The 25374-nt window shown below is 42.6% G+C and overlaps 1 protein-coding gene across 1 annotated transcript in view; it reads right to left on the bottom strand.

Moving 5' to 3' along the window:
- The window catches only part of SLC44A5 (solute carrier family 44 member 5), a 198255-nt gene that overhangs the window by 14824 nt on the left and 158057 nt on the right, over nucleotides 1-25374 (bottom strand). The window contains exons 7-13 of the mRNA XM_056844755.1: nucleotides 22945-23005; nucleotides 19443-19566; nucleotides 15707-15790; nucleotides 14823-14935; nucleotides 11039-11170; nucleotides 7680-7779; nucleotides 50-142 (exon numbers count right to left, since the gene is read on the bottom strand). Coding sequence (XP_056700733.1) covers nucleotides 50-142; nucleotides 7680-7779; nucleotides 11039-11170; nucleotides 14823-14935; nucleotides 15707-15790; nucleotides 19443-19566; nucleotides 22945-23005 — 707 coding nt within the window. The remainder of the gene's footprint in view (nucleotides 1-49; nucleotides 143-7679; nucleotides 7780-11038; nucleotides 11171-14822; nucleotides 14936-15706; nucleotides 15791-19442; nucleotides 19567-22944; nucleotides 23006-25374) is intronic.

Below are 25374 nucleotides of genomic sequence, written 5' to 3'. Positions count from 1 at the left end.
GCATGAGAAAATCTGAGGTACATACACTTTTTGACTAAAAGAAGGATACACAGCAGTCACGGCCCAGTAGGAAATGCAGATTGCAATAAGAATGAAGGTAATGATTGGGTAGAATAATGTAGACATGATATAGCCAATGGCCCTAAAAAGAAATACATAACTGTAAGTAATAAATATTGGAAGTGCAGACTTTGAATTTATATGCTTCTTTTACCTCTGAGTCCTTCTCACTCTTCTGTATGCCTTACTTTGTAGTTTCTCACTGTTTTTTCTTTACTCTTTTTTCCATTTTCTTTAAATGATTTTCATATTATTCCTCCCTTTAACTTTTTGTTATATTCTGTTGCTACTGATGTATCCATAAAAATATCCTCTATCTTTTATACAGTATTTGTCATTTTTGATGTATTTAAATGGATGCGTTTTTGTATTCTGTGGGTTGGATCCAACTTTAATATTAATAAAATAAAACAGGAGGCTAGTGGTAGTTTAAAGACTATTTACTATAAGCTATTTACTTACCTCCATTAGAAGCCATTCTTTTAAAGTCTACAGTTATTACTGTCCTTTCCAGATACCATCTGACCAAGTACCTGGCATATCTGTATTTTAAAGCTTTAATATTAGAATCCTGTTTCTCCTTGCTAACAAAAGACATACTTTCTTTCATTCTTTTCCAAGAACATTCACAGAAACTAAATGAACTTCATTTTTGCTGAAGGGAATTCTGGGAGATGGGAGGGAATTCTGTTTTCTACGGTGATTTCCTCAAGAGAATGATAGCAAGTTGAAGTGATTCAAGGCTATGTCACGTATTGTATCCCCCAGACTCACAATGCATTTCATGGAACCAAATCCCCACTATCCAGTAAGGGCTACAGTGTTTGTCTGGTGGGAGAGAGGGGAGCAGTGCATCCTGTAGCCATGTTACTTGACTGTACTATCAGCCAAGAAATTATCATCTTCCAGCCATTTGGAGGGAGGGGGAGGGCGGCCAGTACAGATGGAACAGAAATATCTACTCTCCGGTCTCTGCCTGGTGTATAAATAGAGGGGTTTTTTCTCTCTCTGTGTGAAAGGCCAGTGTTTGTTTGCAGTCGAGTCAGGCATACTGAGGCTGCTTTCCTTCACTGGCACTTGGATGGTAGGAAGGGAACACAGAAGGACAAATATCGGTGGACTCCCTTAAAGAGGCTCAGTGACATGGCCTCACAGACCACCATGAGGACTGGTTTGTCAGATGTGTACCCAGGTTGTTAATGGATGGTTCACACCATCTGCTGTATAAAGCTATTCTTCCCTTGACACTGGACTGTTAGCAACATCAGAGTGCCATTGCTTTACATGAGTTCTACTTAATGAAAGCCGTAAGTACGTATGACCACCATAAAGCTACCTTATACTGAACTATCCATCAAGTTCAGTATTGTTCATTATGACTGGTAGTGGCTCTTCAAGGTGTCACATAGAGAACATCTTTCCCAACTTCTGCTACCTGATTTAATCTTGTACTAGAGATTTCAGGGACTGAACCAGGAACCTTCAGCAAATAAGCAGGTGTTCTACCACTGAGCCATGGCCCACTAGTAATATGGCAACAAATTTGGGGCCTGTTCCAACACAATCCTGTAAGCAATTCTGATTTTCTTTCTCCACCACCCACTTTGCTGCCCACTGCAGGTACAAACTGCATGTGAATATCATATGTGACAAGTTCACACATGTCCATAGCAGTGCACATGTATGCAATGAAACCCATATGTGCAATCACCACCCACCACTTTCTATAACTGAATGTCACATTTTTTTCCATACATGGTGATACTTTCTGAAAAGGAAAAGACATAACATTTCTGCAAGGCCTTTAGAAACAAGAGAACTGCATTCTGCATACACTTTTCTATCTCATCATTAGTTTACAAGGTCCATTGCTGAGCTCTGGTTGAAATTAAGCACTGCATGATAGCAAACAGATCAAATTGTAAGAGTTCCACATGGGCAATTCATGTCTCACGCTACAGGCCTCTTGAATAACTTATGAGTCATTGAAGAAAAGTAGCACCTTATGCTACTTAAAAAATAATCACCACAAATCCATGGTTTTCAGGCATTAATGATAGGCCTGTTGGTTGATAGTGAAATCGCAGACAGTTTACTCTAACACACTGCTTGTTAACTGTTCCAGCAGTAGATTGCAAGTGCTTTACTGCTAATATAAATTGTCATTTTATTGAAAAAACAGTTATACTGAGCTGGAAAAAATCATTTTGCTCTCAGTCATTAGCAACTTATTTCTCAAGATTCTGACTATGGGGTACAGTCTGCTGCATTTATAATAATTATGTGCAGCATTTCTTTTCATGCATTATGCATAAATATCGGAAAGTGTCACCCTCAAATGACCTTTGATTGTAGCTGCAGAACTATAGGGCATTATTACCTCCTACTAGGAAATTTATCAAGTTTCAGATGGGTTTCTGTTTGTCACGTATTTCAATACAGACATCTTATAATATAAAGTTGTTCTGTATTGTGATGAAAAGAGAAAAATTATAGAGCACAGCCTAATGCCGCAACAAATAATGCTAATCTCCATGTTTATTGCTTTAATAAAAATAGACTGTTACATATTTAAATTGCAGAGCTCTTTTTATTTCACAAGGATCCCCATATGTTGATTGTAGTAGCTAGCTTGAGGGGAAAAGATAGATGTGAACTACAAGGAAAGTAAAAAAAGAAAAGAAAAAAGGAAAGGCTCATATTCATATTCCAGCACTGTAAGATGAAGCTGTTAGGAGTGTAATGGTGTTTATGACAATAAATGCAAGAAATCTTTATGCTTGGTTACTCATGCTCAGGCTGCCACTGGAGCACAATATCTGTGGTCATTTATAGTAACAGTATCACTGGAAGTGACACTAAATCTAGTAGAACAGCTAACAACAACCTCTATAAAATGAAAAAGTACCATGTACTGATTTCTGTCCCAGCACTGTCCCACTCACCAAACAACCTTTCTTTTATCTGCCACCACAGTGCTCAGCTTTATTTATTACCATTTTACTTCATTATACCCCACCTTTCATTCTAATGGAGACCCAAAGAAGCTTATCCTTTTCCTCTCCTCCGATTATTCTTACAAGAACTCTGTGAGGTAGATTAGGCTGATTGGCCCAAGGTCACCCAGAAGCTTCCCTGGCAGATTTGAACCTGGATCTTCCAGATCCTCATCTGACTCTCTAACCACCACACCAGACTGACAGTTTCCCTTCCTTCCCCATGGCAGCCTCTCCCTGGGAAAAGTCTGGAAAAGTTGCAAAAGTTGTGCGGTTGCAAGTGAGTTGTGTGGTGACCACTTCTGAGCCTTTCCAAGTCACTCAAGTTGTGGGGAAGTGGCCACTGGGCTCAGGTAAGTTGTGTGGCATCAGGCCATAGCTATACCTGGGTGAGCTGTGCAAGTTGCCTGGTGGTTGCTGCTGGCCCCCAATGATTCCTCCTTTTCAGGGCAGATGGGAAGGAAATTCAACATGATGGACTGAGAGGCCAAAATAGCCTGGACCCTCACCCTCCTTTTTTTGGGAAACCAAGGTTTGAAGGCTGGCAATATTGGCCATCTGGCCATTGATATCTCAAAGTGCATTTGTTTCTTAATGGTACAGCTACTGCTTCTATTATTGGGGGGGAGGGTTAACCCTCAAAAGATTTGTTTTTATAGACTTCAGATTTTTCTGCAAACCTGGAGCTTTTCTCAGGTTTGTGTCTCTTGTCTGTGCATGGCTCCAGTTTCTGGATTTAGGTATCCACAGATGGAACCATGTGGAGAATGTAGCTGCTCTGTGCCTGACCCTGGCTGGGAAATAGAGTGGAGTATACATTGAATACAATAAATAAATAAGAATGAAATAGACTGACCTGCAAGTGTAACCCTGAGTCCACTAGGGGAGCTAGAGTTGGGCTAATACATATAAGGGAAAAAAGGCCTAATCTTCCCAGAGTGATTGAGGGACTGAAGCTGCAGGTAGCTTACCTCAGAAGGACTCCAGCTTTTCTATAAAACTACACATTATTATAGGGCTATAAGAAACTCCTGAAAAGAAAGAACAGATGACACACCAATGCAGAGCAGAGCTGCAAGTTGATTCATCTTTAAGTAACTGACTAGACGGAAGTCAGAAAAGACTGAGACCCTGGTCTGTTTGAGCACAACAGGCCTGAACTGTTATGTCAATAACTGTCATACATGCTTAATTGATGTTCCATATACTGTGTCTTTATGAAAAAAAGAAAGAAGATATTTGAAGTTTATTTATTGTTATTTTCATTGTCACAAGGTGGGATCTCACTGTCAAAAGACATGAACTCCCTCAGTGATTAATTGAAATTTTTAAAATTTGATATCCATCTTTGAATTAAATAGAAATTACACAAGGACTTGTGGTGGGGATCTCATTTCACACTCTCCTACTTTTTCCTCTTCTTCAGAAAGCCACCATAGCTTTTCCTTCCTAAGCACCAGCCAACCTACTATGTATACTTGCCTTCAGTTTTCCCTTCCCCAGCAGCCTCTACCTGGGAACACTATGGCCCAGTTGCTCAGTGGGTAACCAGCAAGGACTTGCAATGGATAACTAACTTTCCCCTGTAACACCCTCTCCACACTATTTATTTTCCCTCAACCTTGCAACATTTCCCTGCTTCCTCCCACCAGCCAGTCTTATCTCTTATCTGCCCCATCTTCAGCTACATTTATTCTTTGAGGCTTATCACACCCAGTCTGGGAAACGTCTCTCAAACCCTTTTAAAACGTTACATTCTTTCCCCCACGCACCACAGACCTCCTGTTTCAGCTTGGAAATGCTTTGGAAGCAGCAGACATCTGTTTTTTCCGAAAACGCCTATACCACCATGTATTTTGTTATGTCGTTTCTAAACCGGCAAGCCAAGGGGTGCGTTCAATTACAAACGCTATTCTGTTCTCCTCCCCTCTTTTCACAACACCCAATGAAAAGCCTTTCTCCCACCACCACCTTCCCCCTCCCCTCCGCATCCACCAATCATTACTGCTACTAAATCCCCCCCCCCTCCATAAGTGCTTGTGCAGAGGGCGAGGGCTGGAAAAACAGCAAAATTGCTGCAAGCAGCAGAGGGGGGAGGGGGGACAGCACAGAGAGACTGAGGAATAGAGAGAGCGCCCGCCCGTATGTGTGCATGCGCGCACACGCGCGCGCACACACACACACACACAAGTCAGGGCTCTCCCCTGTTGCTGTCTTTCTCCCGCTCGTCCCAGCGATAAAATGCAACATCGTTGCACCAACGCCCACAAAGACGGCAGCTCTGTGATTAGCTCTGTGCAAAGAAAGGCTCATTTTGGTTTATTGGGGGGGGGGAATGCCTGCATTGGTTGTGATTAGCGTTTCCCTGCCGTGAGCCCATTGCTCTATGTCCGGATGCACTGACGATACCGCGCAGGCGCACTGACATGACGAGAGGGGGGGTGGAGGGGAACTCAAGCGACATCACGATTAGGCGGTGCTCCTCCACGCCCCTTTATCTCTTGGGAGCGCTGTTTCATTGGAGGTGTGCTCGGAAGGCTAAGGTTTCAGACGTCTCAGAGATGTTAGAACGGGCAGAAGTGCGGAGGGGAAATAGCAAATCGCCTCGAGCACGATCTTTAGGTGTTTTCCACATGTTTCCCAGACATGGTGCGATAATGCCCTTTATTTCATTTATATACCACCTTTGTCCAGAATGTGTGTCTAAAGCAGATTTAATCATTCTCCTCTCTTCCATCTTATTTTCACAACATCCTTGTGAGTTTGTGTAACTGGCCCAAGGTCACCAAATGAAATTCCATGGCACAGTGATGATTCCAGCCTGGGACTCCCAGATCCTAGTCTGAAACTCCAACCACTACAGCACACTGGCTTTCATGGGGTGGCTGCTGTTGAATAGTAGCAAGCAGCCTGTTCTGGATGAGTCAAGCAAGTCTCATGATATCAAGTTGACTAGTTTCCTGCTAGTCGTGGCTCCAATGAGTCCTCCCTCAAAGGCCACAACAGCTCTGGAAAGGACCTGGTCCCCTCCCTCTACTTTTTACTGACAGAAACCATTTGAAGGATGGTAGTACTGTTTTGGTTTCTTTACAACCCCCACAATGGCCACTGCAGAGGGAATTCATTTCTTAAAGGTACAAGCACTGCTTCTATTATTTTTGAGGGGGTTAACCCCCAATGTAATTTTTCATATTTGTAGAACGAACTGTCTTGCCTGTTCATAGTTCCAATCTCTGGATATAAGTATCCACAGTTATGACCATGTTAAGAATCAGATATACTAGTATGAAACCAATGGATGAGACTGTCTAAAAGATTGGACTAGGGTATTAAGACACCCAGTGCTATTTTCTATTTTCATTTTTGCCTGATCCAAAAGCATCAGTATTAAAGGACAGTCATAATGGGCTTGATAACAGATGAAGACCTGAAAATATACAAACTTAAGGTAGCTGTGAATGATGGCCAACTTGATCTACTACGGTAAACACCTGGGACAATGGGGCTTGAATTCCTGCTGTGCCATGGAAGCTTGTCAGGTTACTTTGGGCCCATCACAATCTTTCAGTCTAACTGACCTCACAAGGCTGTTGTTATAAAGGTATAGTGGAGGAGGTTAGGCAACATGATAAGTTGCTTTGGGTCCCAATTAAGGAGAAAAACAGGATATGAATAAAATAAAGAAGTCAGGTAACTCCTTGTTATTTATCTATTTATTCAAAACATTTCTTGGCTGCCTTTCTCCCTTGTGGAACTCAAGGAGGCTTACAACGTAACTAAAACTATTGTAAAAAATACAATACAACAATATCAATAAAACTACAATTATAACAACCTGCAAAAAGTCACAATTTTAAAACTAAATTTTAAAATTAGGACTGCCAACAAATAAAAACTAAATCAGTCAAATGTAGTGCTAAATAAAACTGTCTTTAACTACCTCCTGAAGACGGACATGGCCAGGCACACCTCCCTGAGGAGGCTGTTCCATAATTGTGGGACTGCCACCAAAAAGGCCCTTTCTCGTGTGCCAGATGTGCTCCTTTGATTGGTGGGACACAGAGTGCATTGCAACAGTCTGGATGACATGATTTAATTCTGGATGACATGATTTAATTCTTGCAGTACCTTCTACCAGTTACATATAATAACATATTCCATCTCAAGGATTCCTTCTCATCATCACTCATACACTAATAAACCAGCTGACTATTACATTGGTCTGTTTTGAGGCTGCCATTGAAAACTATCTAGAAATTACAGCATAGTCAAAATATACTGGCCTTCCCTCCACACTATTTCCCCAACCTGAAACTGACCCAAGGGCCTCCAGCATACCTGAGAATTAAGTTTTTTTAAAAAAGAAAAATGCTGGAAGTTATGAACATGGAACTCCTAAAATACACTTGGTGCGGACCTAAGTACCTACTAGATTAATGTTAATGCAGAGGACCATTTCACATTGGAGAATATATGCATGCTGGAAGGGAAGGGCTTGTTTACCTCAGTTAAACATATCAAACAGAACTATAGTGTGTTTAAGAACATAAAATCTATCCAAAATCATGCAAACATGACAGCCCAATATTAGTGTAGAGGAGTTTTTTGTTTTTAAATACTTACCTACTACCTTCCTTCAAAAGTGCAATAGCTATCCGGATTCGATTTCTCAGAAATATTAACATCAGTATAATGACAACTTCCACTACGCAAAGTAATATCACTGAAAGAAAGAACATTTAATGCATCACACATATATCAAGCCAGCATGTCACCTCTGTAAGTTACTGCCTTCAGTGCTGCCCTTCACAGTCTCTCACCAAATACAACCTAATCTAAAGACTACAATGAGGATACGTATTCACCACTTGTCTGGATGTAGTTCTCATTTCATAAGCCCTTGGGAGAATAGGCTGCCAACAGAATATGCACCTCCTCTGTATGATTATGCTATTGTGTGTAATTTACAAAGCTGATACTTGCAGAGCATTACAGCATGTAAGAGTTTGCAAAGAGAATCATTTGTCTTAAAACAAAGCAATTAAATGCAGTGCTTTTTTTTAAATGTCATTTAGGCTTAATGTGTTTCATTTGAAGAAATGTCTCTTTATGATTAAATAATCATTAGCCAGTGGTTGCCTTTTGCAGCTATTTTTAGTTATGGTATCTGAAGAAGATAAATGGGAATGATGTCGTAAAAGAAGTGTCTGACTCTGACCTCCATTATGCCTGTGTCACTCAAAAATAATTCTGGGGCAATCAAGAGCGTTATTTGACACTAAAAGCAGGCTGAGGTCAGAGTTGAGTTTAATGTCCTGTGGAAACAGGAGGTAGGAAACTGGAAATACGATTTTATAACAAATCATTTTAATGCTGTGTTCATTGATAAATGGCCCTAGTAACTGAAAAAGTTCTGATCAGTTTATCACTAAATTCTTACCCGTGTGTCTACATGTTCAGGCCTCTGTTTACACTGGTTCCACCCCCTTTAATGGCTACAGGAGGTCCCTCTAGTTCACTCAGCTTCTAGAACTCTTCTAGAGGAAGTATTCTGAATTTGCAATAAACAATTTCACACTGAAATAATAGGTAGCGGCTCTATGAATCCAAAATCATATAGTCTTCACCCTGGATAATCAAGGACTGAACATAGTTTGATGCATTGGTAACCAGATCCGTGAAAGATAGGGTTGCCAGGTGCCCGGTGGTGGTGGGCAAACCCCTGCCATCTGACCAGCTGAGGGTTGGCAGGCACACGTGCACGCGCATCTACATACTGCAGCACGACACTTCCGGTTTACACCCGTAAGTGCAGCATCGCGAGGGGCCTTATACCACTCAAACTGGGTGTTTGAGTGGTAAAAGGCCCCTCGTGATGCGGCACTTCCGACAGTAAACCGGAAGTGACGTGCACACGCACAATTCCCTCAGCTCTGCCCCAAAAGCCTCCCTCCAGAGGAGAGGGGGGGATCTGGCAAGCCTAATGACAGAATAAAGTAGAAAAGCAGAACATTGCACATTGGGGGAAGTAATCCTGGGGAAAATGCTTTATGCAAACTGCTTCCTCATGGAAATTTCTTCATTTTGCTTCAGAAACAAACAGCCCTCCCCCACCCAAGAGTAATGCTTATATTTTAACTGAAAGTTGTATGATTTGAGGTTTTTATAAAGATTTAAGAAATCATAACATAAATTGTAACCTTCTAACTTTGTACTTAAAGTATAAAACATGGCATGTTTTGAAGAGAGAGAAATAAAAAGCAAAATGTGAAGAATTTTTCAATTATATTTTCAATTGTTTTCAATTGAGTTATATTTTTTCTGGTGGAAAAAGCAGAACAAAACCCTTTCCCACCGTCTAAGAAAAGTTTTAAATATTGCCAGATCTATTGCCAGATCTAAAAGATTCAGTTATGAATCTAAAGTCAACTCCAGCGTGGTGTAGTGGTTAAGAGCAGTGGTTTGGAGCGGTGGACTCTGATCTGGAGAACAGCGTTTAATTCCCCACTCCTCCACACAAGCGGCAGAAGCTAATCTGGTGAACCAGGTTAGTTTCCCCACTCCTACACACGAAGTCAGCTGGGTGACCTTGGGCTGGTCACATTTTCTCAACCCCACCTACCTCACAGGGTGTCTGTTGTGGGGAGGGGAAGGGAAGGTGATTGTAAGCCGGTTTGATTCTTCCTTAAGTGGTAGAGAAAGTCGGCAAATAAAAACCAACTCTTCATTTTCTTCTTCTTAATTTATAAAATAATTCAAAAATTATATAAATTTATATAATATTTGATAAATTATAAAATTTATAATTTCTGAAACTCAAAACTGACCAAAACTCTACCCTTTGCTTCCTAATACCAGGCTGTGGGAACAGATTGTGGTTACTTAGTGGTGAAGAATGTGCCCAACACACATCTTCAGCTTTCTTATTCAGTCCAGACTCTTAATACTAGAAAAAGACTCAAATTAAGTCCAGCTTATCTCTCTTTCAGGGTCTTACCAGATGTGCACTGAGAGTTGTGTGTTAAGTGCATCTTAAAATTTTCAGATATATGGAAAGCCAAATAGGGCCAATAGTGGCTACCTTTGGTGATTTCACAATGGGAAAATGATATGAAGGAATCCTTACTCCCCTGTCTCCCGATTGAAATCTAGCCTCATGCATCTGAATATTATGTTTACAAAACTGCTGAGAGCTCTGAAATAGAATTCCCAGTACATATCTCATGATGCCCTTTAGGGTCATCTGAAAAATTACACATTTCCTACATAGAATTTCCTCTGTACTTACTTGAAAGGCCTGGTTGGCTGCAGCTTCCAACCCTATGGCCACTACACTGCCACATGCATAGAGCTGACTTACCATTTCCTACATTGAAATGCTTAATTTGTGTGTATGTAAAGTGCTCTCAAGTAGCAGCCAACGTATGGTGACCCTGTAGGATTTTCAAAGCAAGAGACTAACAGAGGTTGGTTTGCCATTGCTTTCTTTTGCATAGCGACCCTGGTTTTCCTTAGTGGTCTCCCATCCAAATAATAACCAGGGCCGACCCTGCTTAGCTTCCAAGATCTGATGAGATCAGACTAGCCTGGGCCATGTAAATCGGGCACGTGATTTGTAGGAAAGTCTTAATATTTGAAGTGGTCCTCCATCATCAGCATAATCTCTATAAAGCTTATTAGGGCAAGAACACTAACAAAAATGCAGTACGCCTTAATTCTCATCTCTGTACCAGCTAGAAGAGTGGTTGCCACAAACTCAACCCCAGCGCCACCTACCCTATCCAAGAACACAGTTGAAGGGCCCCACCTCTAGAACACCCTGCTGCCCCCTTACCTCTTAGTGCCCCCCTAGGTAATTCCACTGCCCCCCAGAGGGTGGTACTGCCCACTTTGGGAACTACTGCACTAGAGGATACAGAATGTTTAATTAGATAAATATAAAATGGTTCTCAAAACATGGGCTTCTCATAAAATTCACTTACTAAATGCTAACCATGTTTGCCTCAGTTGCAGATACACTCTGAAGTCTGTCTGGAATCCAATATCATAGATGGTGAGGTCAGAGCCAGGTATGCCATGAAGACGGTGATATTCCCAATAGCAATGCCAGATACCTTTTTTGGAAGGGAAAAGTCACAGATCAGAATTGTACAGGAACAGGAGCCATCTAAATCACTCCTTACTGAATGAAAGGACCATCCATTGATCAGCTGTACCTCTTTCCAATGCAGTACAGACAAGTAATCCAAAAAAAGATAATGTAATGTTTCCCACCCCAGATCTTCTAGGTTGCTCTTAGTCCCAACTTGTGCAACCAGCCCATAAGCAGGCAAGTGAGACTCACCCCTGCTCAGACGCCGAGGGAATCTTTTTACCAAGGAAAACCCAGTCTCCTCAATAGGGATTCCTCATTGTTGCTCAATTCTCCCTCAAGAGCTTTGCAGGGCATTTCCCACCAGTCACTGCCACCATCTCTTGGTTTTTACCCCCCTTTCCAGTTTGATGCCAGAAGAAGCAGCAAACAGGGCTGTTTGGTAACGCTACACAGGCAAGGCTTACAGGCAGGAATCCAGGCAGTCTCTTTATCTCTTAAACAAGTACCAGCTTTATTCTACTCTCAATATCTCTACAGGTTATACAAAAAATATGATGCAAAAAATATAAAGAAAAATGAAAACAGAGAACGATTTCTAACCTAATTTGGAAACTACAGTACCTGACATAAGAACATAAGAAAAGCCATGCTGGATCAGACCAAGGTCCATCAAGTCCAGCAGTCTATTCACACAGTGGTCAACCAGGTGCCTCTAGGAAGCTCACAAACAAGACAACTGCAGCAGCATGCCTGTGTTCCAAAGCACCTAATATAACAGGCATGCTCCTCTGATCCTGGAGAGAATAGGTATGCATCATGACTAGTATCCATTTTAACTAGAAGCCATGAATAGCCCTCTCCTCCACGAACATGTCCACTCCCCTCTTAAAGCCTCCCAAATTGGCAGCCATCACCACATCCTGGGGCAGGGAGTTCCACAAAAGACACCTGCTCTTCCCTCCCACCTGGAAAATACAAATGAGTGAATGTGTAAAGAGGATCTGCTCTCTCACAGACACAAACACACACACACACACACACACACACAAAGGAAAAACAGCTCCTTTCAATTCTTCCCCTGCCCCACACGCACATGTGCAGAAGGTCCCAGCCAATCTGTTTCCTGACTGCAGAGGCCCACCAGAATAGTCAAGTGCTTGCACATCAGGGGGATTTCTTATCTTCCTGGCCCAATGCGCAAACATACAGGTTCAGGGGAAATGAGGGTTTTCTAGCCCAACCATCTCCACAAACACTGGTCCATCTCCATAAATGTAATCCCTGCCTAAGATGAAACAGCTTTCTCCTGTACTCATCCAAGACAGATAGAAGGCACTTTGCAAGAGGGTACTTGATTCCAGTCAAGAACAAGAGGCAAGCTACAAACCACAAAGGAAAGCAACCCAACCAAACACCAATCTAATCTGAGCATAACTGCTTCCCAGCCCCAAATACAGTGATCTGTCAATTCAAGGGAAAAATCAAATTTGATCCACAGACACTTCCACATGTAAATTTTGACAATATGCACCTCATGCCAACCAGCATCCTGTCCTATTTATGAAAGTTCCTTCAGTCTCAATGGAAAGTAAAAAAAAAAAAAATCCCAGCTAATTTCACCGGAAAGGGCACTCAGACATAAATTTCCTATACTGGTAGCAGTTAGGAAAGAACATGCAAACCTTAGGGAGGTTAGCTTATATGATGACTGTACATGTACCTCTTTTACAATGAATTGTATATGAACCACGAAGCTGCAGCCAACTGCACCATCCCAACATATGTGCAGGTGTAGTAATAGATATGCATGTTTGGATTATTTTTCCTACATGAGAAAACGCCATCACACCTGAAGAGGTTATGAGTATTTCTGAAGAGCCTGTAACCTTACTTTTATATATCATTGTGGTGAAGACTGCTGCTGTCACCATGTGGTGAGAAAGTCCCACCCTGTGGCAGGAGTCGCAGGACTACTTAACCACCCCATCAGTGTGAGGGTATCTTCTCCCCAGACTCCACCAGACAGCTCACAGCCTAGTCAGGAAGCTGGGGTAGAAAGTTTTTTCTTGTCCTCCTTTTTCTGATAGCCACCACCACCCTGGGTAAGATCACCCCCTCTCCCTCTCTTGTGGTGTCTCCTGAGGCCGATGCCACAGGGGTGTATTTCTTTAGCATACTGAGTAGCCAAAGCGGCTAGGTAAGGAAGTGTGCAGACTCTCTTGGTTAAACAAACTCAGGGTAACTACAAGACAGTCTCTAGGAACACCTAGTAAAAGAAAGGAAAAGTTACTAGCTAGGTACTTACAATCAATGGAATATGTGGTCTTTGCTGGTTGCATGATGCCCCCCTTCACAGGCACACCTGAAAACATCTTTAGCATCATTCCCTCAGTCATCCTTCACTGTAAATGCACACAGCCACATGATGCTCTCAGCAACACAAAACAGAGCGAGTCCCAAACAAAGGAACAGCTCCCTTTTCAGACCCCTCCCCACATGGACTCCAGGCTTGGCCAATCTGGGTGCCCAGTTCTGAGGCTCTAGCCCACCAGAACCTGAACCTTCCAATCAAGAGGTGTAAACATATCAAAGAGCAAGCACTGTTGTTCCTTTCGGTGGTAATTGGTGCTCTCTATCCGGAAAACAGCGCCTTTCCCATATTCTCCCCATCACAGGATGCCAGTGTACTCTTCCATCACCATAACTGTCACAGCATCTCTTGCCCACCTGCCTCTCATCCACAACAATCATAACATGAATTTTTAGTTTAACACAAGTGGAGAAATTATGATGAACCTGCCAGCTTATAAAACCACATGAATAAAAAAATAAAAGGTTGTTTAAACCAGCAACCAGTGACAATCCCTAACAAAAGCCAGATGGTGATAAATCACTTCAAGAGCCAGAGCTACACAGCAAGTATAACAGGATGAAGTCATCCCGAAGCCCACTGAGAACCCCATAGATGGTTGAATGGAAGCCGTTGCACCATTCTTCTTCTTGTTGGCATGTTAACCGGCAAAAAGTAAGCTGCTGTCCTGTTGGGTGCAGAAAACACAGACATGTCCCATACTATTGGCAGGCCTGCACTTCAACTAGACCAAAATCTGCTCACACTCTGTGGACCTTGAAAAGATTCCTGTAGCCCATTGAGGTAAGAAAGAAAAAAAAAAGAACTCAGGGAAGAAAATTTTATAAATATATCTCAATGCTGGATATGGCTCAGTAGAAACATGTTAATATATATACGGGGTGTGAGCATTACAAGCTTCTTAATTAATTACCAGCGTTGTTACGAATCACATTTTTCCTTGTATAAATTAACCAAGTAAACTAAGGCTTCACAGATTGGTACAACAAACCAATTTATGACACTTAAAAAAGTAAAGGTCCCCTGTGCAAGCACCGGGTCATTCCTGACCAATGGGGTGACGTCATATCCCGACGTTGACTAGGCAGACTTTGTTTACAGGGTGGTTTGCCAGTGCCTTGCCCAATCATCTTCCCTTTACCCCCAGCAAGCTGGGTACTCATTTTACCGACCTCGGAAGGATGGAAGGCTGAGTCAACCTTGAGCCGGCTACCTGAAACCAACTTCTGCTGCTATCGAACTCAGGTCGTGAGCAGAGCTTGGACTGCAGTACTGCAGCTGATCACTCTGCACCACTTACCATATCCTATAATCGCAATCACTCCAAAGATGAAAATCCAAAACAGTACTCCTGCTGTGAATCTCAGAAGAACAAGGAAGAGCAAGCTGACAACCATTGCAATAAACAGACCGCTGGAAAACAAAGATACAGAGGTTTAAAATAAACCAGTAGTTAGTCCTCATTCCACCTCTAATTTCCCCATTTAATCTGAAAATAAAGTTTTCTTAGAAAAACATTTTTCCTTACAAAAGTAGAGCCTCAATGTTTTACCCATCTGTCAGAATTACTTTAGCCTCTATGTGTTGTTAAAGACTGAAGTTCTTATATACAAATGTAAAAACAGTGGTTCAGTACCTACGTACAGGGTTAATAGGAACAGGAGGCTGTATCCTTAAGGCACTGTTGTGGAGACAAACTCTGCTTTCAGTAGTTGGCATGCTCCCCATCTCCTAAAATGTTACTTTGGAATTCCATCCAGTCTCCATTATTTCTCCTTATTCTCCCTTATTCTGTGTACTACACAAATCATGCATGAGAACCATAGTAAATTACCAGGATGCATGTCTTGGTGAGGTGTCAAGGAGAAATAAAAGGGCTGAACCAGTCACAGTAGATTAAAAAAATAAGGTCAAGTCTAATGGTGCAAAATATGTTAAAAATATTGTTTGTTACTCAGTTAAAATTCCCAACATTCTCCATGTGTTTCACTGAGATGGAAATTTTAACTGAGCACCTTATTTTGCACCATTGGCCTTGGCCTTATTTTTTATCTCGTGGTGTTGTGCCAGCCATATGCTTAGCTGGGTTGGGGATGAGGTGGAGAAACAGCCCATTATGTCTTGTGTCTGAGATCATTGCAACTTCACATATGAATAAGAACTTCCTTCTGAATAAGAACTTACATTAAAATCCAATACCAAGAACTGGCATAGTCTTCGAAAATTTTCATTCCAACTGATCTTGCATCAAGAACATTATTGATGCCACTTTAAAAGCAAAAAGGGAAAAGTGTTAGTTTACGTTGAACCTGCTGAGGTAACCTGTCTGAAGAATGGGGGATCAAATCTCCCCTCAGTGTTTACTTACTTTGAGGTTCAGCTATAAAGTGGTTACACATTTCCACACAAGATCCTTACTCTGTTAAATGCATTATTTTCTGTTAAATAAACCTTTGTCATTCATCTCTGTGTCTTGTCTGTCTAGTCAAATACCTATGAAAAAGTGACTTCTAATTACCTCATAAATAATTGCAGCCTTGGTCTAGCAAATTCCGAAATAAGAGACCTTTAGGGAGCACAGAGTTTACACACTACCAGCCTTTTAATCAAAGCTTGTGTCCCCCCTTTTACTTCCTTGTGGGCAGCTGGGGTTTAAAGAGTCAACAGGAGAGACCAGAGTGGAGAACTGGTCATTCTTGAAACCAGTTGGCAGTTGCCTCAGGGTCTTCCCTCTCTCCTCCCCACAGCTGCCACAATAAAAATGGTGGTAACAGTGGGATTTGGTCCTGACTGACAGAACAAGGGGTGAAATGGGTAAAAAAAAATCACCACACAGATAGAAGATCCTGATAGAAAATTAAGGGGTTTTTTTTACAATTAAGAACTTCATTTTATTGGGAGTTCCTCGGTAGTGGGAAACTCTCTCATGAAAAACTTCTGTCAGAAGTTAAAAGAAGAAACATTCTGAGGTAGAAGTGTAGCCAAAATGGCTACAAAAATGTAAAAGCAGAGTAGAATCTGAGGGACAGGCAGTTTTGACCTCAGTTTAGCAGTTATGGGAGATGAGAAAGGGACCTCTTATGGATTAAAAGCTGGTTAAATGACAGGAAACAGAGTGAATGAATAGGCAGTTATCACAATGGAGGAAACTGAGTAGTGGGGTTCAATAAGGATGGGTATTGGGACTGGTGCTATTTAATTTGTTCAGTGCCTGGCCCATCCTTGACTACGGCTAAGTCAAGGATTTCCCCAATATTGCCCCAACAGTAAGCAGAAGCCCAACTGTGACTGCCTGGGTGGAACACATTTGGGACCCAGCAATGCAAGAACCTGGGTGGAGCCATGCCTCACTGAAAGCCTCCCAGGAACTGGCCAGTGAGAAAAAGGGGACTGGCCAACAAGGATGGTACAGAAGACAGGGGGAGTGGTGCTCCAACCCTTGGCCCACATAATGGCTCAGGCTATAGGGGTGCAGCCAGGGGGAGGGGCTGATTGGAAGGGAGGAAGAATATATGGTGGCTCCATAACCAGGCCAGGGAGGAGAGAGGGAGCATTGTATTGCCCAGAAGAGGCCAATGACCCAGGCAACCCTTCCCCCATTCCTATTCTGAGGTGTGGGGAGACCCCAAGGAGTGAAAGCAGTTCAATGGCTGAGGGCCAGGGGATGGTGGCAGACAGGGGGGATCCTCACATTCAGGATGATGAAAACCAAGGTGGATTGTCAAGAGCTACAGAAAGATCACTCTAAATTGAGTGAGTGGGCAAGAATGTGGCAAATAAAGTTCAGCATGGGTAAATGTACGGTAATGCATGGCGGAATAAAAAAACCAGTTTTTACATAAACACTGATGGGGTCTGAACTGACTGAGATTCGAAGAGATCTTGAGGTTGTAGTGGAAAGCTCAATGAAAATACTGACCCAGTGTGCAGCAGCATTGAAAAAGGCAAACTCCATGCCAGGTATTATTAGGAAAAGGACTGAAAATAAAGCAGGCAGGATTGTAATGCCCTTGTATAAGGTGGAGCCTAATTTGTAAAGCCCTTGTATTAGGTGAGAGATTCAAATGGGGTGCGGCCTCATTTAGAGTACTGTGTGGAGTTCTGGTAGCTGTATCTCTAAAAGGATTTTGCAAAACTTGAAAAAGTACAAAATACAAAACAAGGATGGTTGGTGGGTTGGAGCACCTTTCCTATGAAGAAAGGACTTATGCCATTAAAGGTTTTTTGAATTTGAATTTGAATGAAGAAAGGCTGGAGAGTCTGGGACTTTTCAGTCTAGAAAAAAGACAGTTAAGGAAAGGCATGATAGAGGTTTATAAGATTATGCATGAGGTAGATAAAGTGGATGGAGAGCTATTTCTGCCTCTCCCATAATACTAGAACTTGAGGGCACACAACGAAAATTTTTGGGAAATAAGTTCAGGACAGACAAAATACTTCTTTACTCATTCAACTGTGGAATTCATTGCCAAGGGAAACAGTGATGGCCATCAACACAGATAGTTTTGAAAGGGGGGTTAGACAGATTTATGGAAGAGAGGTCCATCAATGGCTACTAGCCATGGAGACTGAAGGGAACCTACTGTCCCAGGAGGGGCCCTCAACCCCCGTTCCCGGGCCGAGTTTCAGCCCCTACACTCACCAGTCTTCCCGGGGGGGGGGGTAAGTCATGGGGGCTTTCTCTCTCCACAGCGCCGCAACGAGCCGGCCAGAGGAGAGGGAGCCCGCCCGCAGCCGCCACAAGAGCAGCCAGCCGCCGCCCCGCAGGCCCAGCCGACACCGCCGCAGGAGCCGCAGGCCGCGGACACACCGGCCCAGCCGAAGCCACTGCAGGCCGCTGACGCGTCAGCCCGGCCAAAGCCGACGAGGGAGCTGCGGGCCGCCGTCCCGCAAGCCCAGCCGAGGGAGGAGGGGGCCCTGGTGGTGGCGCGAGTGGGGCGTTGCCAGTAGCCGGCCTTCCCGCCCCCCAGCCGGTTTACGGGCAAGCTCGGGCAGGGAACAGGCGTGGTCCTCGCCTGGCACCTCGGGGCTGGGAGGCGACGCCTTCCGGCCCTTATATGGACTTATATGGGCGAGATAGGGGCGGAGCTTGGGAGAGACTTCTCTGGCCTGGAGGGTATATAAGGCCAGAGAAGTCTGACTGCCGGGGAGGATAAAAGCCAGAGGCTGCCCGCAAGGTGTGTCCTGCGGCAACCTGGCGACGCCCGAGGGAGAGTCGAGCTCTGACTCCCCCTCGGACTGGTCTGAGGCGGAAGAGATTGTCTCAGCCCCAACGACCTCCAGGCCAGAGACCCTCCCGGCGACAGGGCCCAAGGAGCCTCACGACACCTACATCTGCAGAGGCAGCAAACGTCTGAGTACCAATGCTGGGAGGCAGCAGCAGTAGAGGGCCTTGGCCTCTCCCCTATTTGTTTGGCTCTCCAGGGCAACTTGTTGGCCACTGCTGGACTAGTCTGACCACTGGTCTGATCATCATGCTCTGTTTATGTTCTCAACAGACTGTTGAGATAACCTGAGAGGGGGTGGGGGAGAAGAAGCTATAAACAGGGAAAGGATCTCCTCCCTTCCTGTCCTATCTGCTACAAATGCCTTTCCCACAGCTAGCTAGCTTTCTTTCTTTCTTTCTTTCTTTCTTTCTTTCTTTCTTTCTTTCTTTCTTTCTTTCTTTCTTTCTTTCTTTCTTTCTTTCTTTCTTTCTTTCTTTCTTTCTTTCTTAAGGTGCTTTGGGGAGTCAGTTATGTGCATTTATGTGTAAAGCCTACTTTTGCTCTGAAATGACTGAAACCAAAATAATGAAAACACAAATCCTACTTAATCTACATACTGATCCATATGAAAACTACTTTAAAAGAATTGCATTAAATAACACAAATTATACATCAAATCAAAAATTGCAGAAACAACAAACACAGAGACATACTTTGCAGCTTCCCTGAGATCAGTTACATTTCTTGTTTTTCCTCTTCCATCAAGGAAAGTAGTTCGATTGGCCACAGTCAGAACACCATTTTTAGTGGAGAAATCAGGAAAACATCTCTTAAGAACTGTTAAAAGAAACAGTTATATATAATGTGCCTTGATTTCATTTTGATTACATGTCAATATTGATATTTGCCCTGTAATCCCTTTGTTATAGTAACTTCAAACAGTTTCATGTTTCCACAGCATTCTTTTAAGTGGTTCCATGTTACAAACTTATTGTACTGCTCTGTCATTCTTCTGTATCCAGTTCCATTTGGAAGTACAAGAGAGAACTCAAACAATGGTGAATATTATGCCATTGAAATCAATCACCTTCTCGATTTTCCTATCCACACAGTGGGTAGTCCTCTTCTGACCATGATACTGACCCCATCCACTGTTCACCACTATCAGTGGAGGTAACCTTTCATGATTTTTCTCTTCAAAAAAACTTAACCAATCTGTGTTATTACAACATGGTAACATAGCACCACTCCCCTTCCCACTATTATGTAGAAAAGCCACTAAGATGGTATCTAGACATAATGGCCCTTTTCATTTGCCATGTTAAACCAGTTGTTATCCATTGCCCGTATAATTCCTTGTAAAGCAGCATGGGGCAGAGGTTTCAGACACCATATTTAAATCTGTTTATGAGCTAAATCTGAAGCACTCTACCTATATCAAACTGCCACTTTTCCCCTGTCCTTTTTTCAGCATGTTCTATTCTGGCTTTTTAAAAAACGTTCTTTTGCACTATAGCTCTAGAACAATATAGCCATTCAATGCTTGTAGTTGTCATCTGAATGCTGGCAATATAGCATTAAATGGCTATATTGGTCTAGTGGCGCTATAGCACAAAAGTTAGAATGTTTTTAAAAAGCTGAAATAGAAGGTGCTGCAAAAAGGGTGGGGGGAAAGTGGCACTTTCAGAAGCACTGCAGACATGTTAAACACCACACTACAGTGATTCAGAAGCACAAAGGACTCCTGAAAACAGGAGTTTTCAAATAAAACCGCCTCAGCCCTGCATTGCAAACGGGACACAAGCGGCTTGGTTTGAAAAGATAAACAAAAATCTGTTAGGGAGTCAATACAAAAAATCTATCAGCAAGCAGCAGCTAAAACAGATTACAAAAGCTGTTTGAAAGGGGCCTGTGACTTTTAATGAGTCTCTTTCCTTGCAGCCACAGAGCAGCTGTGGAGAACTGCTTTTTAAAGCACCGCAGGGAGCTGATTTTGCTCAGGAGTGAAGTATGGGGTGAGGATGGGGTTTCTGCCTCCCTTCCATGCTGTTTTCCTGAGCTGAAATGGACCAGGGACACTGTTTGTTCAGTTTTGGAGCTGCACGTGTACTGAGCCCTGATCTGGATAGACGAGGCTAGCCTGATCTTATCAGATCTTGGAAGCTAAGCAGGGTGCGACTTGACGGCACTTTATACACACACACCCACAGAATACCTAGCAGAATTGGGCCCCTATGGCTCTTTCAAGGGTAGTTCCCTGCAATTCCTGTGTGACTGTAAGGAACACTTTGAGTGCCGAATTCAACTTGTTAAAAGTCTAACATCCAGTTCAAGCTTTACTTGCATCCCATTTCAAGGAAGCAATTTTTGCAAAATCCTTTTCATGTGGGCTACACCAAAACTTCAGCTAACTCTAGTTAAAACTGTAAGCTTTCCTCCTTATATTCTTCTCCTTGGAAACCATGCACTGGGAAATTGTATTAATTTTAATGCCATTATACTGTCAATTGCTGCACTGATCGGAAATAAGAGTTAATCGCCATGGATTGTTACTGATGTTGCCTGGAATCACTACTTTTATAACTCTACATATGATTGATGGCATTTGCACCCTAACCATCTGGTGTGGACCCACCCTCTGACACCTAATAAAGGCCCTTTCAAATGGCCTACAGCTAGTAAGGAAGCCTTTTGCTTAATTCTTGTTACCTAGTCATCTATCTATCTATCTATCTATCTATCTATCTATCTATCTATCTATCTATCTATCTATCTATCTATCTATCTATCTATCCTGCACATACAGCTATAACTTTGAGCAGAAAATAAAGGAATAAATAATGGCTTACTTAGTAGTATTATTCTTCTGATATTTAATAATTGCCCCTATAAATTTTGCCATGGTCAGAGTAACAAAATCGTTTTTATCCGATAATACTTCTGGAACACACATGAAGCTGCCTTAGACTGAATCAGACCCTCGGTCCATCAAAGTCAGTATTGTCTACTCAGACCGGCAGCGGCTCTCCAGGGTCTCAGGTCTTTCACATCACCTACTTGCCTAATCCCTTTACCTGGAGATGCCGGGGATTGAACCTGGGACCTTCTGCATGCCAAGCAGATGCTCTACCACTGAGCCACAGCCCCTCCCCTACATCACCTGTGCCCTCGTACTGCCAGATGCCTTGATGGACATTTCCATACCTAGCCCTCTCTAACTTACTACTTATATTCCTTTATAGGTTCAGCCATCTGGAATTGACTCTTACAGCAATGTCAGGTGTGTCATGTAATACTGTTTTGAGCAACATTGTTGCTAGTGGTGTGCATTATATATGAAATACTGTTTTAAATAAACTGCTATCTGGCCTTAAACCCATTGTTGCCCATGTTCCCTCATATTTCACCCTTCCTGCAAGTTTTGTGTCATCTGTGAACACAAAATGTTCTTCTATCTGAAATTCAGTTTTAATCTTCTATGCACATTTTTTATCCATAGAGTTGCATACATTTAGGAATGGGTTTATTTACATTTACCCATTCCTACTGGTACAGAGGGGTCCCTATGATCACTATTAACAGTCTATTAACACTATTTTAAAAGCTACAGCATTGTGCCGCTACGTTTTTATCTGCCTCTCCACAAGAACTCTGATTTGCAGAGCAAATCACAGTGATTTGAAATCGCTATAGTCACCAACCACCAACAGCAAAAAGTACAGAGAGAGCAAGAGAAGATAAAGGGAAAACCAGCCACACTGGCACTTGCACTAGCTTGAGGGCAGTGCAGTCATATTTAAAAGCAAAACCTGGGAATGGTGTTGTGTGTGTGTGTGTTAAGTGCCGTCAGGTAGCTTCCGACTCATGGCGACCCTATGAATGAAAGTCCTCCAAAATGTCCTGTCCTTGACAGCCTTGCTCAGATCTTGCAAATTGAAGGCTGTGGCTTCCTTTATTGAGTCATGGTGTTAACATGCATTAAACCTGGGCGGGTGGGGGATTCCTAAGTGATGAATTGCTTATAATACACGTGAGACCTTGCTTGGATTTTTCTGCAAGCCTGCTTGGCCTTAGAAATTGTAGTATGACCCTGATCTTTTATCCAGAATAAGGTCAGAGTGTCTCAAGAATCAGTACGTTAACTTTCCAGTTATCTGAGACTCACAGTACCAATGTACACATTATAGGAGTGGTCTGTGCAGCACAAATACTCACAAGATCGACTTGGAATGATCATGGAAGGACAATCTTCATCACGCATAACTTGGGCCACAGACTGGAAAACAAAGGAAAAACAGAAGCTAAAAATACTTCAAAGCATACTATTTCTAAATATTGCAAAATAAAAAATCAAGATCACATTCCAGTTTTCCTCATTAAAAAAATAAAATATTTGTGAAATGATTTCACTGGTGGCTCAGTGGGGGATCTAATAAGAAATATGATTGATGCATGTCTCTCCAGTATCCTACCAACAATGAAAACAGAACAGCGGGCATCAGACATGCCTTTGTACAAAGCGTTCTTTAGCAGGTGGGTTTGCCCTCATCTCTGATAGAAGAAAATTACCTTTTAACACAATTAGCATAATTAACTTAAGGCTGCAATCAGGACTCAGTAAGGGGCTTTCAGTATGGTGAGAATATTAAAGTAGGCTTGAAGTTTTAACAAAAATACACAAGTTGCTTCAAACTTGTTAATGCGATTGCAAGGTAAGAATTAATTCCTATGACTAACACCCATTCACAGCCCTACTCTGGAAATAAACAACTTCCTACACTGGACCATTTGTAAAATTATATGCCTGCTAAATAATGTCAAATAAGATATTATATTTGTATTATCCTAAGCTCTTCCACAGCTTGGGATAATTAATTCCAAGACTACATGTAGAATAAAACGGCTTCTACACTAGAGTCTTACAGTGCATTCCTGAACCTGGGGGCCAAATGGGCTTAAGAGGCGTTCAGATCCCAATGCCAGTCTGTGTCACTTGTGCTGTGCAAAATGTCACGGATGCCGGCGTAGTGCCACTTGCACCGGCCCCCTAGGACTGCTGCGGCAGCACGACCCTCAGACACCTGCTCAGCCTCCTGCTGATGTCCTGTTGGGGCAAGTCCTCACACCGACATCCCAGGAGGCGTTCCCAAGGTGTTGTAGGGGTGGAGCTGCCGGTAGGCAGACTCCTAACCCCTTTCAGGCCAGGAATGACCCCTTACACTTCAGCAGTGCTGTGGCAGATTTTTGCTGGTGCAGCATCGCTTTTCTCCATGGGGAAAATTTTGTAGTTAAAAAATGGCCCTTTCCCCCCAGCAACGGCTGTGAAACCTCCTTGGAGGCACTGCGGCTATGCAGTCCCCAGCTGCTGCAGGGCTCAAGAATAAGCTGTTAGGATGTTTCCGCACAAATGGTTTGCAACGTTTCATGCAACGTTTTATTTTTTCATGTCCACACATTTCCCCCTCTGTTTGGTGCTGGAAGCATTTTGCCATTGTTTTATCTCTATGTCTTTCAAAACCCATAATACACTGATGTTTCCTTTTTCTCTGTGTCAAAGACACACTCCCTTGAGGTGCAGATATGTCTGAAATGCTCTTCATTACTCTGCTGCTCCATTGTCCACACCAACTGTATTGCCTATTTCCCTTCCTGCTCCCCTCTCCTCCCGCCACCCTTTCCCCAGCCTTTAATTTATTTAATTTAATGCATTTAGGCTAGCAAAGGAACACTGGAGTGTTAGAATAACCCTCCCTGTTGCTGTGTTTAAAAGAGGATGATTTGGGCGGTATCCTGATTTCTGTTTCCTATTTGTGCATATAGTTGCTTATTGTATTTCGCAGGAGACATAACCACCCAAAGTTTTTTTTAAAAAAAATCAGACTGTGAAGGAGGAAACTTTGGCACACCGGCCATTCCCAATTTGTTTGTCATTAGCATTCTGTGCTGTTGTTCCCGCTCTACCCATTTCCACAGCCGGTTTCTTTCTTGTTTTCCTCGGAGATGGATGGAAGAGGTATGCTTAATAATGAACTCTAAAGGTTACAATCCATCCTTAGTGCAAATTTAATAGCATGGTGGATGGACGAGATCTAATTGTTTTTTGGAGGGGGGCGCGTGCATATGTACCTGCATTCAGACGCAAGAATCTCATAAAATAGTGGAGGCGCCAATTCAAAAAAGGAACTGAGTGAGGCAGCAACAAATCACAGTGCAGCAACACACCATTGCTAGAGCACATGTGCAAAAAATGAAAAAGGGGGGTGAAGGGGAGAGCATCCAGCGCATCCGCAATGTCACAAATGACGCCATGCTCCCCAGGAGAAAAAATCATTCTTTTTAGGAAAATGCAGACAAAAAACATTCTTGAAAAAACAGAATACAATGGCGAAAGAGGAGACATGCGGACAAAAAAAAATTGAATGCATTTCCAAGCCTTGAAGATCAACCATGAGGAAAATCTGTTGGCTTATAAGTTGGCTGGAAATTCAAGATCGAGTTTTGGGTCTTTTATTTCTATGGACTTTTTACTTATCTCCTGCTGCCACTAAAAATGGCTAAAGGCAGAGACAACATTTAAAATAGTTCATAAAAATAGTGTTTTAATTAATCGATATACCACTAAAAGAGACCCTCTGCCCATTCCTG

This window comes from Euleptes europaea, chromosome 2, assembly GCF_029931775.1.
Source record: "Euleptes europaea isolate rEulEur1 chromosome 2, rEulEur1.hap1, whole genome shotgun sequence".
Classification (NCBI taxonomy): Eukaryota; Metazoa; Chordata; class Lepidosauria; order Squamata; family Sphaerodactylidae; genus Euleptes; species Euleptes europaea.
Note: the sequence above shows the minus strand (reverse complement) of the source record. Positions and strands in the feature narration are given on the sequence as shown.